Genomic DNA, 17,856 nt, shown 5'->3' on the forward strand with positions numbered 1-17,856 from the left:
GTGGGTATACAGTTCTTGTACTTTTGAACACAGCCAGCCATTTGTAATAGTACAACTGCTTTCCTGCTGGGGTTAAGATTCAACACTCCAAGACTGCAGAGACTGGATAACTTGCATGAAGCCTGGCTCTCCTACCTAGAGCCCCCGAGTCAATCATTCCGTGTTATCATGAAGGTCTCGTGTGCATGAATGTGAATGTGTGCAGTGAAAAATCCCATGAATTCAGATCCCTTCAGACTGGTCCGTTAGAAAAATTGGAAACATCACAATTTATAGGCCTGACAACTGTAGGCCAGCGTTTCTTCATCAGGAGTGTGCGTCACAATCACTGTATCTATGGCATGAGGTCTCTCATAAGGCTCAGATTGAGGCTCCGTGTTTATTAAGCTTCATGGAGAATGGTCTAGGAGTGCACTTTTCCATAACTCCAAAGATGATTCGGATTCAGGTACTATTATAGAACTAAAGTCCATTTTACTCCTGACTGTTATATGGGCTTCTGGTTTTAAGACTTAAATTTATCATGTCTGAAGGCTAGAATTCAGGTTTAATGCCCAGCTCACTGAGTCTTCTAATATTTTATATGAATGAAAACCCTTAGGGTTTGAAAGTCACCACTGTCTCCACACAAAAATTCCTATTCCAATTCCTTGGACGTAAACCCACTTGTGTTGAGCAATGGCACATCTTCCAGCCTGGGTGTTTTCGGCAAGATCTCTTTCCAACACTAAATGGCTTTATAAACACGTGACCTTCTTCCCACCAATAAGAGGAAGTGAACATTTTAATATTTGAAATTTTTAAGATCAATTTATTAAGTTCAATGATGAAAGCCATCAGAAGAATATTCTCCTGAAAATTATTTTTTCTTAGAAAAAAGAAAGGAAAATCAACACCCTCTCAGCATAGCCACAGATGCTGTGGCAGTCAAGCCTCTCTGCAGACGGGAATAGTCCATCAGTCGGTCAAGTCACTCTCCCGGTCAGCAGGATTGTAGTCTGGATCATCTTCATCGTCCTCCAGCTCCAAGTCATCCATTTCCTGGAACAAAGACTCATCTACCTCCACGTTGTTTCCAGCTGTAAAAGATAGAAGATTTCCCCTTCAGTCCTATATTCAGAAATAAAAGATACGACCCACTGGCAGGACCAGACTTCTTAAACATGCATCTGTAGTGCACGTGACGAAATCCTGAACTACCACTGCAAATCACAGCAGCGATGATCTGCAGTGGTCAACAGAGACTCACACATCTTAAGGGCATCTTCAGGCTTCCAGTTCATAGTCTAAAAAGATCCAACTACCAAATAGGCCTTTAGAATGAATTATTTATGATCCGGCATGTTTTAAGCTAGAGACGATGATGATACAAAGTTGATTATCACTGACCAGGAGACTTGATCAAGAGTTCATCTCTTTCCGTACTGGAGATATGTATGTACATCATTAAAGCTCAACTATACTCATAATCAGCTGACAAATTTATTTTGCTCTTCACTCTCATCCAGCTCCTCTGTAACCAGTGGCATGCCTTTCCAAGATTCCAAATGTCTAAGCCCTACCGGAAGCAATACCCAGGCTTTGCATGAAATAACTTCATTCTTCAGTCTGTCTGTAGTACACAGACGTAGGACTTACAGTACTCTTAAATCACCAAACGTTGTTCACCTTCCTTCCCGCTCAGACTCTAGTCCACTGACATTCAACTCAGTGAGAAGAAACCCTGCTTCATGAAGCCTAAGAGCAGTTCAGTAATAAAATACAATTTGGTATGCTCAGGCCAAAGGGTAATGGACTAGGCCTGGGAGAGGAAGCAGTGAAGCCTTCACAGAGCAGATGACATCTGAAATACCTTCATGATAAATCTGAAACTACCCAGAAGAAAAGGAGCCAGGATGAAGCGATTCTAGGTAGAACATTATGCAAAAGCAGAGAAAAAAATTAAGACCTTGAATCCTTCTAATTGGAACACAAGATTCATGAAGAAAAACATCCAAAAATAACACAGATGAAGGCCAAATCGAAGGACCAAAGTAGGTCAACTCCTTCCTCTAAGCAGCAGAGAACCACCAGAGGATTTTAAGGGAAGAAACGGCATGATTAAACATGAGTTTTAGAAATTCTGCCTCAGAGGTGGTAGCTACAAGGTAGGCAAGGGCAGTAGGAGGAAGAGACTGAGGCAGGGAAACAATGAAGCTACCCCTAAAGTCCAGCTGAAAAATAACAAATTTTCAAATCACGAGGAAAGAGTCGAAAAGACACTTCAGAGGCTGAATCAACAGAGCACTTTTGATAAGTTTTTGGCTATAAAGAGATACTTGATCCACCAAACAGGAAAAAGAGTCAAAAATGAGTAAAGACAGTAAAACTTTTAAAAAGACGTTTGATACTTAACCTTCTTCCCTTCTCCAAAAGGTAGTCCAGGAATACGGTCAAAAGGCCAGATGCTAGAGGATCCCAGCAGGCACGATGGGCATGACAGGATGATGGAGTACAGACCTCGGGGAGCAACTAGAGGGTGACTGAGTAAGGAGCTCCACACTTAAGAGACACTCAGTGGCCCCAAGCTCCGTGAGGGCAAGGGACTGATCTGAAGTGTTCTCTGCTGTATCCTCAGTGCCCAGGACAGAGCCAAGCTCATTGCAGGGATGCAATAAATATTTGTGGATGGATGGAAATGAGTAGATGGAAGACAGCAAGAGGATAAGGGTTAGGATAAAAAAGAGAAGGAAAACACAAGGGACTAGATGTTCCAAAGACAGTAAGACTGGTGTGAAATATAAGACTTTTGGTTAGTTCCAGGTTTGCAGTTTTTATAAAGCTCCGTGACAGACCATGGATTACAGTTCCTGTAGATTTGTGATACTATAACTTTGAGGAAAACAGGTGATCTGAGTCACAGTGACCTGGTTTACCAAGTGTTACAGGCAAAAGTGACCATATTGTCTACCTATTGCTATCTTTGATTTTCCTTATCACAAAACTTTTAAAAAATACACTGCCATAGTTTAATGTATAACCTGCTCAAACATTAGAATTTATTCTTCAAAGTGTGTTTCTTTAGAGCCTTGGGGGGACAAATCAAAGTTATCACTATGATTTTCATGGTTTAATATTAAAAACACATTATGTACATATGGAATTCTAGTATTATCTTACCATCTTCCAAGAACTGGATATCAGATGTGTCAAGATTATGATCTGTTTCAAATAGTTGTCTCCCTAAGAGAAATAAACATATTTAATTAGAAATGGTATAGTTTTTCTCCATCTTCCCTACAACCCTTTAAAAGGTATAATAATTTTAAAAAGTTAAAGATATAAAAAATCTGAAAACCCATTTTTCTGTGAATTTCAATAAATTGTATGAACTCAGTAAGTAGCTAAGAGGCATATGAAATGTATTGGCATTAAAACGGAACAAATGAAAGCCTAGTCCCAGAAAAACAAATGGGTTTGATTCCACCACTCTTAAGTCTTGTGATCCTAAGTCTTGGCAGCTGTATCTGAAGATCTATCCATTTCAATAGATGAAAGATAAGCCATAAAAATTAATGATAATTATGTGTGAAGAAACATCATCATATGGAGATAACACCCTCTTTTTGCCCTATGCCTAAGTATAGTATTTTCTTACAGATATCTATCCAAATGATCCTCTTGCTATATAAGAAGTAATATAGGAGGGCTTAAAGGGAACAGGATATTGGGTGGGAGGTGGTGTCATACCACTTAATTTATTTTTTCCTGCTTGCTCTTCTTCCTTCATCCGTTTCTTTTTAATTTCCAAAAGTTCTGCATCAAACTTGGCCTTCCAATTTAAGAAATTCTCAATTGTAACAGGAGTACCATGGAATAATTGCTTAGGAAAGAAAAAAACACGTCACCAGATAAATGAAATAACAGTTAGAAAATAAAGCCTAATGAACTTCTAGACTAATGAACATAGCCACTGAGAGGAATCAAAGAGAAAAATGGTTTCAAGTCCATAATATTTAGTCTGATTTCTATCTGCACTGGCTACTCTCATTGGTTTTGGCAACTTACTCTAGAAAAGTCTGTTTTTATATTATTACAAAAAACCAAGGATAATATGTGAGGTGTTCCCATTGTTATTCACAATTAAGAAGAAAGTTGCTATTGTAAACATTAATATGTTTAAATATACATCAATTTATAACACTAACATCCCTGCTTACCTTTTTTACTTCATTTTAGAATCTAAGGCTTTTTTTAAATTCAGTAAATATTTAAATTATTCTGGCAGGAGCTTTATAATTCTAACCTTTATACTGTAACTGAAATAATTTATATTTCTCGATTTTACCTGCATGCACTTTATTAACCTTTAACTAACCGACTGATCATTATTGTGTGGTGCCCACCAAGTAAATGAGGGACCTTCTAAAATTTTACTTAGTAAAGCTTTATTAAATGTCACTTGTGCTTATTTTTGTGATTTCCTCTCAAATTACTGAAATTCCCAAAACAAAAACACCCCAAATGGCAGAGTTAAAGAATGATAAGGGAAAAGGCAACTTTAAAGGTACCTTCTCAGCTTCTTCCGCTTCTCTTTCTTTTTGTTTCTTTTCTTCTTCTCTTCTAGTTTTTATTTGATCTACTATTTCATTTAATTTCTCTTGCACAGCTGTCACTAAGGTGAAGATCATTACCATTCCAAGGTTTTCTTCTGCCTATGTAACCAAAAAAGAAAAAAAAAAGGTTGTAGTTAGAAACATAATTCTCAGAAAAATAAAAACAACTAACCAGTGGGGGGAGGGGGGTGTTTTAGCATAATCACTACACTCATGCATTTATAATATGATCACTAATTCAGTTACACCATCAGTTCAGACTCAGATCATTTACGACAGAGGATGAGATGGCTGGATGGCATGACCAACTCAATGGACATGAGTCTGAGCAAGCTCTGGGAGCTGCTGATGAACAGGGAAGCCTGGCGTGCTGCAGTCCATGGGGTCGCGAAGAGTCAGACACAACTGAGCAATTGGACTGAACTAATGTGTGTGTGTGTTTGTGTGTATATATATAAAGTGAAGTGAAGTGAAAGTCACTCAGTTGTGTCCGACTCTTTGTGACCCCATGGACTATACAGTCCGTGGAATTCTCCAGGCAAGAATACTGGAGTGGGTAACCTTTTCTTTCCCCAGGGAATTTTCCCAACCCAGGTCTCCCACATTGCAGGCAGATTCTTTACCAGCTGAGACACCAGGGAAGCCCATACACAACATCTTAAATTTTAAGTCTTATAATTTGTTATATTCATCTGCAAATAGGTATTTCAATAAATTCTATGTAGTAATCATATATGTAGGTAGAATTCAGAAACCCTTTTTCTACAGTAGCTAACATCAGTTCTCCAGCATATAGTCATCATTTTAGCTTTAAATCATTACAAGAAGAAAGAAAAAAGATACATAAGGATAAATCAGAAAAGTGTCTACATTGTTATTATGTTAGAAAATCATTTTGCCTTCAAAATTCAGGTTAGTGTCACAGATCTCAAAATATCCCCAAAGAACTAAAATGATGATAACATGCTAGATACTACTAAATGCTGTAGGAAAAAGTTTTCTGAATTGACACCAAGTGTTAATAAGCAGTTATACCTGACTGATGAGATTAAGAATAATCTTTATTTTCTTCTTTATTGTTTTCTGTATTTTCTGAGTTTGTTTGTGATACAAATTATTTTGATAACTAAAAACTAATACAACTGAGAAAAAAGATACAAATATGCCCTCAGTACCTCTGATCTCAGGTAAGTATCAGAAATCAAAACTTCATTTTTGAAAGAAAGGACTTTGAATATAAATAAAATATAAAATGCATATTAACAAAAATCACTCAGACCAAGAAACTTATATTAATACATGAGTGACTGAATACAGTGTATTGTTTCAGGCTTTCTACAATGTTTCCAAATGAAGTACTTTAAACTAAATGATATAGAAATAATATGACTTCACACTGGGTAATGAAGTGAACAGGACCTAGAATCAGCATAAATTAATGTTTGCTATATCTTCTTTCACTCCTCATTCTCTAACAGCTCCAGATATTTTTAAAATGTCAACAGTGAGAGCACCCACAGTTCTTGAAATATACTAGTCATATTTACAGTGGAGACGTTTTCTGTCAGTTCTTCTTAGAAAAACAAACAAAACTAGGACTTCTGCTTTTAAGATGGTGGAGTAAGATTTTATTTGCCCTCCCTACTCTCTACTGTGAAGAATCTATGAAAACTCTACCCAAGTAAAACAGAGCTTTAAATATCCACCACACCTAAATGTGACTAGCCCGACCCATCAGAGAACTAGCCAGGTAAGAACTTTCCAATACCCACTTTTTCTTCCAGGTAAACACCTGCTCTTGGAAACCAGTATTGCTGTTCATAAGTTTAGGGAGCAGGATAGATAGGAAAGAAAAAAAATCAATCACCACTCCTCTCACCAAATTGCAGGTAACTAGACTGCAACAGATCAGAGGACTTAGGAGTTTTACTTTTTTTTAAGTTAGGATTTTTAAGTGTGCATGGGACTAGACATTCTGAAAACCAAATTATGATTGTGTTATAACTTACTGTACCTAATTGAACTTTTTATCACCTAAAAGTTACTGGTCTTTTTATCACCTAAAATTCACTGGGCTGAGTTTCAAACAAGGGTATAGGGAGAACTTCTCTTATTCAAATTTTAAAGGTACTGCTGCTGCTGCTGCTAAGTCGCTTCAGTCGTGTCCGACTCCGTGAGACCCCATAGGCGGCAGCCCACCAGGTTCCTCCGTCCCTGGGATTCTCCAGGCAAGAACACTGGAGTGGGTTGCCATTTTCTTCTCCATTTAAAGGTATAGGAGGGAACAATAATAAAGATGCTTTGTGAATGTGTGTGTGTGTGTGTGTGTGTGTGTGTGTGTACACATACATCATGAATTCTGCTTGTTCAGTACACTCATTATATATATTTAATTTTTTGACTCAAGATTAATATATAATATTTAAGGCCAATAAAATAATCCCATTACAAAATGTGTTATTTCCTTACCTGTAATGCTAATAATTTTAAAATGTCTGCTACATCATTATCTTCTAGATTTAACTGGGCGAATATTTCATAAAGGGGAGCTTCATCTGGGTATTTTTCACTGTATGTAAACTTGAGGGTTGTCTGGACAGCTAAAGACATAAGAGAAGAGATTAATACAAATACCTTAAAATGTAGAGAGAGGTCAGAATCTTTGTTGAATTAGTAATTAATTGACATTGTGTCAATGAAAAGTAGCACAAAAGATTCTCCTACAAAAGGAAAACAGGGTTACTTTGAGACCAGATAATCATTAACATACACAACATGTACCACAAATATAGGTAAAAACAAATCACAGGAACACCAAAGACCACATCTAACACATGAAATACATTTGCTACTTATGAGTATTTTATCTTACTGCATGTCAGAGAAAGAGGATGAAGAAGACACTCCTTTTAAAACCCTCCTTAAGATGAGCAAAACGCACTGAATACGACACACGGGAAAAGTGCCAACGCAGGCTCATTTCCAGGCCCCTCCCAGAGCCGGCGCCCAGCGCAGAAGCTCCGACCTCAGCTGCACAGTCCACGCTGCTATCTGCAGGGCCAGCAGAGCATCGCCGGGGATCGCTAGAGGACGCGGCTGTAGACTGGACAGCTTGAGACAGTCTGAGACAAGTCTGAGAAACTTTTCACCTGACTCACTGACACATTCTCCCCCAGTCTTTGGCCTGTGCCAGTTCACAGATATCACATTGGTATAGGCGTGACATTCTTAAAGGCACCTAAGTGTGAAGCATCTTTCTGCAACCTAGTCTGATGAATTCTCAATTTTGCCAGGCTATCTAAAACTGAGCAGTAGTGCTAAACATTTTTTGTTAAAACCTATTTGTCAACATGACTCTTTGTCTCCATTATGCCTTTCCTGTAACTCATATTTTAATTATTAAAACCTCCTGCTTTTGATGATTTAAACTAAGATCTAGATTTCTCTCCATGGGAATGGGAAAAAAAAAAAAGAAAACCTCAAAATCTGCTCGCTGGGTATTTTTGTGTATGATGTCAACAAAGAATTTTATGAATCAACAGATATAAGATAGAATGTTAGGCAAGAAATATAGAGTGTCTTTTGGCACTTTTCTTTCTTTTTTTAATTAACATGTTTCTAAATTTTATTGTTAGCACAAGTTTTCTTTTTTTTTTTAAATTTATTGATTCCACTATATGGCGTAACAGAAATTCATTACATAAAATTTAGCAACATATTAAAGGAAAAAAAAAATCAATAATGATTCTATCCTCAGAAAGAGATTACTGTTACCATTTTGGTATCTTTAAAGTATCTTAAAAGTACTATTAAAAGGATACTTTAAAGTATCTCTCTATGCATATAGTCTTTTAAACAAAATGTCACAGGCTCCTCATGTGTAATTGAGACTTTATACATATAAATAAAATCCATCTATATAAATATGTTAATAACTGTATCCAGTATCTCTTTATTTCAGATTTCAGTAATATCAATAATAACCTCATTTTCAATTCTATAAGACAGATTTAGAATTATCAAGTGATACCACTAAAATTCGTGTAACTGACTACTCATGACATTATTTTAGTTGACTACCTTAACAGGAGAAAAAAAAAATTCTTGGGGTTAATGCCAACTTACATAACATTTTTATCAAATTACAATATTAATTGAACTTGACCAAAGCAGAAATAAACTTAAGATACACCTCCCCCAACATGTGCCAAATTAATTTAATCTTACTAGTTTTATAACTCCTTTATTTCAATTTGCATATTTGTCTTCGTTCAACAGTTATATAATATTGCTTTTTATCTGGCTTTATGTATACACATATTTAAATAACAGTACACTATCCAATCTAAAAAGACAGAGGGAAAATGCAGGTAGGTATTTATCCAGTCCAGTTTATAACAACAAATGTCTAGTAAGCAATCTAAATATCCAAAGAGGAAAAAAGTCAATGGCATGACATGGAAAACCACATAACCACTACATTATGTGTGTGTAGTCTTATTGACAAAAGTTTCCTCCCCTTTCTCTACCTGCAATATTGTTAACATTTCTGTTTCACTTTTAAAAATTAAGCTTTTTCTGCCAGAAAATCTCCTTGATTTCCTCTCTGTTTCTCCAGAAGTCACTATTATATGGGAAATACTAGTTAGAAACATGTTAACAATCATACTAAATTCTTAACAGCACCTTAGCAACTCCACACATCCAATGGCCTGCTAAATGGCTGCGGAATGAATAAAATTCCTGAGAGAAGTGTAGAAAACCCCAAAGCATTTTTGACTAGACTTACTTTCATCATTTTCTCCAGCCTCAGATGTCACAGTAATGGTGAAGCTGGGTGGATTTTCTGATAATACTGCAAGAAAATATACACAGAGGTTAAGTTATTAACATAAGGCACAAGCTTTTCCTTATTAGCAAAATACCAATTCCCAGTTCTAGAAACTGATCCCTAGCCTGTATTTCCATTTCCACAAATACAGACTCAATAGTAACAGTTCAGATGATAAAACATCCATCAATTTCTATTTAAATCTAGGGTTTTCTTTAATCTGGGAAAAAATACCTGATATTCTCTTGGAGTTTTATCAATTAAGTAATTTATATTTTAATTCAAAATTTCCACCCACACATGGAAAGTCACATTCTAAAAAATTTCCAAATGAAATGGCAAAAAAAAAACAAGTTTGCTGTTTCTCATCAGAACCTACCCACTCATAAATACTCAGTATTATCACTAAGTTTTATACTTATATATTTTGAAATACAATTCAGAATCTCTCTGACAATCAGTAAGTACCAGTTTGTAAGAGTTTGTATCTTCTAGATATCTCTTTCTCCCACATTGTCTCTAAAAACTTTGTTCTTTCACAAGTTATAGAAACCTACCATCTTTCATGGAATTACAAAATTATCCATGAATTCAAATATCAAATTACTTCCAATTTGTTAAGCAAGACATGTCAATCAGCATTTATGCAAATAAGAAAGCTTTATATGCTGTTTTACCGCCTGATGTCTATCTGATACTATTTATCTGTTTATGATCTATTCCCCCACAAGAATACTCTAAGAACTCTGAGAACTGTTGGATCAGTGCCAGGCAGTATCTAGAAACTCAATAAATTCTGGCTCAGTGAAAGATCTAAACAACAAAAGGAGAAAGACAATAACAAATAAAACTCATATTCGGAACCATCAGAAAACTAAAGAAGGAAAATTCAAGCCATCCTTGACTACTGCTGAGCCCACAAAAGTCTGCACCTCACTTCAGGCCTGGGAAGCACCAACCCCCACCTTATCAAGGTTGGTAACAGCTCAGCAGCCTCTTTCTGACAAGGGGCTCCCTGAAGACGTCACCATGAAAAGGACTCAGCCTTTCCCACTCAGTAACTTCTGAAGTCTTCATAAATATTCATTATCGATAAAATTTTCAAGACATATGCCCTCATTCTAATTGAAGTTCGGAAGTACCTGAAGCAATGAGGAACACCTATGACTAGCAGAGAGGGCTTGTCAGAAAAGAAAAAAGACTCACTGGATGAATATTTTAATAGATTTCAGGCTGTCCAGCCTATGTTGAAAAAGTCCCTAAAAGGTAATTATAGTAGTAAAGCTTTTATGATACGACTGGCCCTACCTTTTTTCCCTAACAAATGTGTGTAAAATATATTAGATGTATTTCATTCCGATTTTTTTCATAACCAACTTTAGGACTTACATGTCATGAAATATAAACATTGCAACTACAGAAATAAGGCTTCAATAAGGCTGTAATTTAGGGGAACCTATACGCAATAACAGCTCACATTTACTGAGCATTACTTTGCGCTTGTGCTCTTCTATGCATTTACACAAAATCCTTTATTTCTCACACCAAAACGGTGATTTTATACTATCATCATATTGTACCAAATTTAAGATGCCATCAAGTATATGATGAACCCTACTTTATGCACCACTAAGAAAGAAAAAAGGAACTGCCAACTAAACTATGATATGTAGTCAACTGTAAGACAAATTCAGACTTCAAAGCTGTTTAAATGTTAAGATGTCTTAGAATCAATTAAATACAGTATCATTCGAATTTTATAGATGTGGAAACAGGGATAAAAAAGCTTTTAAATAATGTGCCCAAAGCTATACAACTAGTAACTGGCAGGACTAAATAAACTGTATAGAATTTCATCTAAAAAGAAAAAAAATAAATAAATCCAGCTGAGAAATTCCAGGGAAGTCATTGGAGCTAGGTGGTGGATTAAGGCACACTCTGTAAGTAGAGATGGAGAAAAGGAATGCGTGTTAGAGTAACGTGGCAGCAAAGGTATAATGTTAAGAGAGCTTAAGGAACATACAAGGAATTAGAAATTATTCCATTGGCGGATGTATGTGGCGAATAAAACAAGTTGAAAACAAACAGCTGAAAGTTTAGTGTGGATAGTGATAGCTTTTTTTAGCGGTAGTAGTAAGGTCAGAATTCTATTTCTAAACATAGAAGTTAAATCCAGCAACAGTGCATAAAAGAGAAGGAGAAAAACAAGATGAGGGGCAGGATGAAACCAGAGAGCCGCTGAAACTGTCTCAGCAAAGTCAATGAGGCTCTGAACTAGGCTGGTAACCATGGAAGCAGGGAACAGGAGAAACTGAAGATGGTGATGGGTGACAACCTGGATTTGCAGGCAGGACCACGAACAAAAACAAGGACTAGAAATGAAAGACCAGACATATTTGAAGGACACAGGGTGCTTTCAGCTGAAAATATCAAGTATGCAATCAGAAATGGGCAAATGACACTGAAGAAAGTTGGGCTGGAATTTAATTTGGGATTATCCACAGAGAGGTAACAGGGAAAGCAATTTGACTAAATGAAATCACCAGAGGGAATACAGAGAGAGAGAAATAAGGGGCAGGATCAGCTGTGTAAGAAGTCCTAAACTTGGGGAACAAAAGCAAGAGGAGGAAATAGTTCCAGAGATTGAAAGAAAAGCACTCATGGCAGGTCAACCCTCAAGAGAAGCCCAAGCACCCAGAGATGCAGGTCTGAGGCAGTACCTCCAGTGCACCACGTGTCTGAGGAGCTATGGACGAGGGTAACGGAGAAGGAGCCTGTTAGGCCACACCTAAATCCCTATCAAGGCCCTTAGTGATCTGGCCCCTGCACGCGTGTCAGGCCTCATTTTCTGCATCTCTCACTTTACATTCTAGCTATACCCACTACCTGCCCTTTGCACACATGGCTCTCACGTGTGCCGCCTCCCCGAGTCTCGTTTATGTAACTCCACGTCACCCCTGAGCTCTCCAGCACCACTCAGAGCCCTCTCCCTCAGTTCCCGCTGCATTCTATATATACCTCCGTGAAAGAATCATCCCCTTGTGTTGTAAGTTACTTATCTGATGTCTTTGCCCAAGAGACTGAGCTCCTAACAGCACATACAGTAAACATTTGGCAAGTGAGGAAACCATTTGGTAAATGAGGGCAAGGGAATGCTAGCAAGAACATCGCTGAACTGCCTGACCATGATGAATAAGATAAAAGCTGATAAACTACCAATCCATGAAAATTTGTGATGAGAGCCATGTTCAGTAAAAGCCTGAAAACGAAAGAACTGCAGGACTACAAAGTTTATGGATGGAAAGAGAAATTTCAGAGGTGAAAATTTTAAAGATGGCATTTCCAAGCTGTGACTATCGTCCCGTGCAGTTGGAGGAAATAGAAATCAAAACTGTTTGTTGATAAAGACAGGAGTTATGAAAAAGTATCAGAAGCAGCAGCAACTAAGATGGCAAATTTCCAGGAAACAGTATCTTATCTTTGTTTAACAGTTATAAAGTATCCACACTCGTATTAGTGCCCATGCTCAGCTGTGTCCAATGCTTTTCGACCCTGTGGACTGTAGCCCCACCAGGCTCCTGTCTATGAATCCTCCACGCGAGAATACTGGAGTGGGTTTCCATTTCCTCCTCCAAGGGATCTTTCTGATCCAGGGAATAAACCTGAGTCTCCTTCATCTCCTACGCTGGCAGGTGGATTCTTTACCACTGCGCCATCTGGGAAGCCCCCTGGTGGAAGGTCCCCTGGAGAAGAGAAGAGCTACCCACTCCAGTGGTTTTGCCTGGAAAACTCCACGGACAGAGGAACCTGGTGGGATACAGTCCATAGGGCTGCAAAGAGTCGGACATGACTGAGCAACTAACTCTTTCACACTTACATTATTCCTTATTAAATAGATAAGAAAGCTAAGGCTTAGAGAGATTATATGATTTGTCCAAGGACAGAGAGCTTATACCCACTGCAACAAATTGCCATTACAGAGAAAAAATGGTGAATCAGGAACAAAGATGCTGGAGAACAATGCTAATTTCTGCAATAGCCACTCTCCCCTTCTTCCAGTAACACCATTTTCAACTGAGTGTACTGCCCATCCAGGATAAAAACTGTCATTCCCAGCCTCCTTCCAGTTAGGTCTCACCAAATGACTGCGTTACAGCCAATGGGATAGAAGGAAGTAAGTCCTTTGATAGTTTTTGAGGAAATTTCCTTAAGGAACTGCTGTCTTTTACTCCCCCCCCCCACCTCCCCCCGCCCCAACTTCATTCCTTTATCTATCCTACTGCCTGGAAAAGGAATGCTGCCATCCTCACCATGAGGGTGAGACTACATCTTAGGGATGACAGAGAACTAGGAAGAAAACTGGGTCCCTGAAGAAATCTTGAACTAGAGCTACACAAGTCTCATTTATGTGCAAGAGCAATAAACTTTTACCTTTTAAAAACCAGCTATTTGGGGTTTTCTGTCATAGCTAAACTTAATTAATTAAAAAAAAAAAAAAAAAAAAAAAACAGAAAATGAAAAGGGATAATATTCCAAAGCTTGGAGGTTACTAAAATAGGGAAACTTACTTAACTGGACTTGCAAAGATGAATTATTCCTGAGTTCTTATGAAGTGATAATCCTATTCCAATGCATTACTACCGTACTGTGAGCTGAAGCAAGTTGAAGATTAGCTTTCACTAAAGAGACCAGTCAATCCTAAAGGAAATCAACCCCAAATATTCATTGGAAGGACTGATGTTGAAGCTGAAGTTCCAACACACGGGCCACCTGAAGTGAAGGGCTGACCAACTGGAAAAGACCCTGATGCTGGGAAAGATTGAGGGCAGAAAGAGAAGAGGGTGACAGAGGATGAGATGGTTGAATGGCATCACTGATGCAATGGACTTGAATTTGGGCAAACTCCGGGAGATAGCAAGGGACAGGGAGGCCTGGTGTGCTGCAGTCCATGGGGTCACAAAGAGTCAGACATGACTTAGCAACTGAAAAACAACAACAAAGAGACCAGATATCCAGCACTGTGAGTGGATCAAAATCCTTTGAAAGAGAGAATAAAGTTGTTGGGCACTGTGCAAGGAACCAGTGGAGGGGCAGGAGAAGTGTTAGGTGATACAGGGGCAGATGATGTTAACTAGACAAAACTAAGAAGAGAGAGCAGAGAAAATGGAGGTAGTAGCTGAGAGGTACACTAAAGGGACGCACAAATGACAGGTTTTCACACAAAAAACCAGATCAGCCCATTTTAAAGGAAGTCCCTATGGGTCTTAGAGAGCAACTGTCCTAGAAAAACTGCTTTCACAAGATGACTTCTGCCCGGTGTCTAAATGCAATTATAACTGTTAAGCTCATGGCTGTTAACTCAGAGGTACTAACACAAGCAAATACAGGATTACATACTCCTCTTTGTAAGATCAAACAGAATTAAGGGAACCTGACTTTTGTTTAGCCTGAAGCTAACCAATTTGATCCAACAAAACTCACCATATATAGCCAGAGACTTTGATACAGAAATGGAAATAACCAAATTCAACTATCTTAGCAGGGTCTTGTCAAGTGAAGTACAACTGAAAGAGAAAGTGTTATCAGGAGCGTCCATGTGTATTTTAGAAGACTAGTTGTTAGGACAACTGGATTAGTGTGCAATCAAGTTACAGAATGGACACAAAGAAGAAACTGTATTATGATCTGTTATAATTCACGACAGAGGCAACACTGGGCCAAAAGTTCTCTGCAAATAGCCAGGAAATCAGTTCTCAAGTCAGGTTAGGTCTATGTGCCTAGGACTACAGCTGGATGAACGGGGCCTCTTCAGCCTCCACAAGGGGGCCATGATGCACTCTATCATTTATTTTAAAAATTATACACACACACACACACACACATATATATACACACACTTACTTCATCAACATCAGCATTGAGCATTTACCAAATCTAATATTCAATGAAATTTAACATGAGATTTGAAAACTACCAATTATTGTTCCTTGGCAAACTATTACAAACAAGCTCTCTTTCTTAAACCAGGTATGAAAATACTAAAGTATGAAATCATCAACACATAAGAAAGCTATAAAAATAGTATACCTTGCAAATCCTCAAAAGATTCCAAAAGACCAAACACAGAAATAAATGACTCCAAAGTCCGCTTGCCTTTGCCTTGAGACTTCATACAGAAGTTGACCAAAGTTCCTAAATAACTATAAATCAGGACAGCTCATTTTAACTTACTTAATGCAACTGTAGGGGTGCTGATAGGAATTACGAGACAGAAGAGCTCAGCTGATACTGCAGAGTACTTGAGACGTCCAAGATCCACAAATTTTCTTTTATTAACATGACTCAGAATTCTCAAGCACTTTTGCATCTGACAAGAATTTCACATACCCAACTATATCAGAGCCTAGTACATGTGAAAGAACCATCCAATTATTTTAGGGTTACAACGTATCACTTTTACAAATGTTTATAAGCACAATATTTAATGAGTATACCTCAATGTCCAAAGAAATGAGAGCAGCACATCTTGTGCCTTCTTAAGTCTGCCTATGCTGTGCCCATGCCTGTCCCATTTCCAATGTATCAGAAATGACCAAACGTCACGATTAAGAGTGTATCCAACAACTGACCCTATATTCTGTTTTACTTAGACATTGATACATAAGCAAGGATAGAGAAGGGAGCCAGACTCCATACACACTCACCCAGTTAAGGACACTCTCAAACCCCTCTTCACTCATCCCCTTAACATCCTCACAGCACAGCTGTACTGCTGAAGAGAGAACATGAACAGGACTGAAGTATACAGGCAGAGCTGAGAGACAAAAGCCTGTTGGCAAAGCAGAACAAAATTTGCTACCATTGCAAGCAGTGATCAAAGGGTGGAGCTAAGAAAATTAAGCTGAACAGTGACAAGGGAGAGGGGCTGGAGTTAATGAGTTAAAATAACACGACCTTACACTCTGAATTCTGAGTCAGTGATGGATGACACTCAAAGGACGGGATAAGGAAGGTAAGTCCCACAAACCTAGGCTATACACGCTCATACAGGCTTTAGATCACCTCTCAAAACCTCACTCTTATTACCAGTCCTGCTACTAACTTGCTGGCCAACCCGGAGCCACCCGCTTGCCTTTCCTGAGCCTCCACTACCTTGCTTCTGGCAAGAGGAAGCCAGGCTGCTCAGTCACTTCGGTCGTGTCCGACTCTGTGCGACCCCATAGACGGCAGCCCACCAGGCTCCCCCGTCCCCGGGATTCTCCAGGCAAGCACATTGGAGTGGGTTGCCATTTCCTTCTCCAGTGCCTGAAAGTGAAAAGTGAAAGTGAAGTCGCTCAGTCGTATCGGACCCTCAGCGACCCCATGGACCGCAGCCTTCCAGGCTCCTCGGTCCATGACGTCTAATATCCTACTACAAGTCTAACTACCTGTGATCTGACAGTGGACCTGGAATTTGAGCCAACTCATTCATTGGGCAATCCGCAGAATCTCAGAACATTAAAAAAGAAAAGAAAAACGACAAACTTCGGGGACAAGACTACTCTCAAAACTGATCCTGGGTAACTTTGAGAATTCTGAATCCACAAACTTTAAAACACCAAATATGAGAAAAGAGCCTGAATAATGGTGAAAATGTGAAAACCGGCACTTCTGCGGCTCTGGAAAGACTACTCCCACTTGGAGTACCTTCATCCGTGTATTTCACTAAACCTCACGCTGCTGTTAGTTCAGATCCGTTCAGTCGCTCGGTCGTGTCCGACTATTTGCGACCCCATGGACGGCAACGACACAGAAACCAAAGTGCACCCGACTGAATTCCAGGCCTGACACTCCAGGGACCTTGCTAGCCTCGCCCGGACTTTCAGATTTCAAGGAATTAGCGGAGAGGAGAAAACAGCCGTAGAGCCACTAGTAAACGCCTGATCACTTCAAGAGAAGAGCTCGAGGAGAGAGTGGCGAGCGAGGTGGCCACGCGGCCTGGCTGTTCCCTTCTCCATCCTGGCCGGGGATGTCGAGGGCCGTGGAGGCGGCGGCCCGTCCCACTCCACCCCGGGTAGCTGCGGGCCTGCGGCCGCGGAAGTCACCTGTGAAGGAGTCAGGGTAGATGGACTCCAGAGCCTCCAGCTCGTTGCGCTGCTCCTCGCCGTAATCTGTCATCGCGGCCCTCGCTGCAGCCCATGGATCGCCCAGACACCCAGGCGGCGTGCTGCAGCCTGGACCGCGGCCGCGCTGGGAGAGCAGGCAGCGGCCGGGCGGGCGCAGGCGCAGAGTCCCAGGCGGAGAGGCCTGGGGCCCACAGCCAGGCTGGGCCTGCTGAGCAACAACCCCGCGCCGGCCTCCGCCTGCTCTCTCGTTCCGCGTTCGACTCGTCGGGCCTGGCCGTTGGGCTGCCTCTCCCACGCCCGCTCGGGACTTGCTGGGATGGGGGAG

General features: G+C 39.6%; 1 protein-coding gene across 1 annotated transcript; it reads right to left on the reverse strand.

Moving 5' to 3' along the window:
• Positions 1-782: 782 nt before the first annotated feature.
• Positions 783-17,730, reverse strand: RWDD1 (RWD domain containing 1). Its single transcript, XM_065911311.1, has 7 exons — positions 17,511-17,730; positions 9,385-9,450; positions 7,065-7,195; positions 4,551-4,694; positions 3,730-3,862; positions 3,160-3,222; positions 783-1,079 (listed from the first exon to the last, which is right to left on the reverse strand). The coding sequence occupies exons 1-7, from the start codon at positions 17,581-17,583 to the stop codon at positions 958-960; spliced, it is 732 nt and encodes a 243-aa protein (XP_065767383.1). The 5' UTR covers positions 17,584-17,730; the 3' UTR covers positions 783-957.
• Between the last annotated feature and the right edge of the window lie 126 nt (positions 17,731-17,856).

This window comes from Muntiacus reevesi, chromosome 19, assembly GCF_963930625.1.
Source record: "Muntiacus reevesi chromosome 19, mMunRee1.1, whole genome shotgun sequence".
Lineage (NCBI taxonomy): Eukaryota > Metazoa > Chordata > Mammalia > Artiodactyla > Cervidae > Muntiacus > Muntiacus reevesi.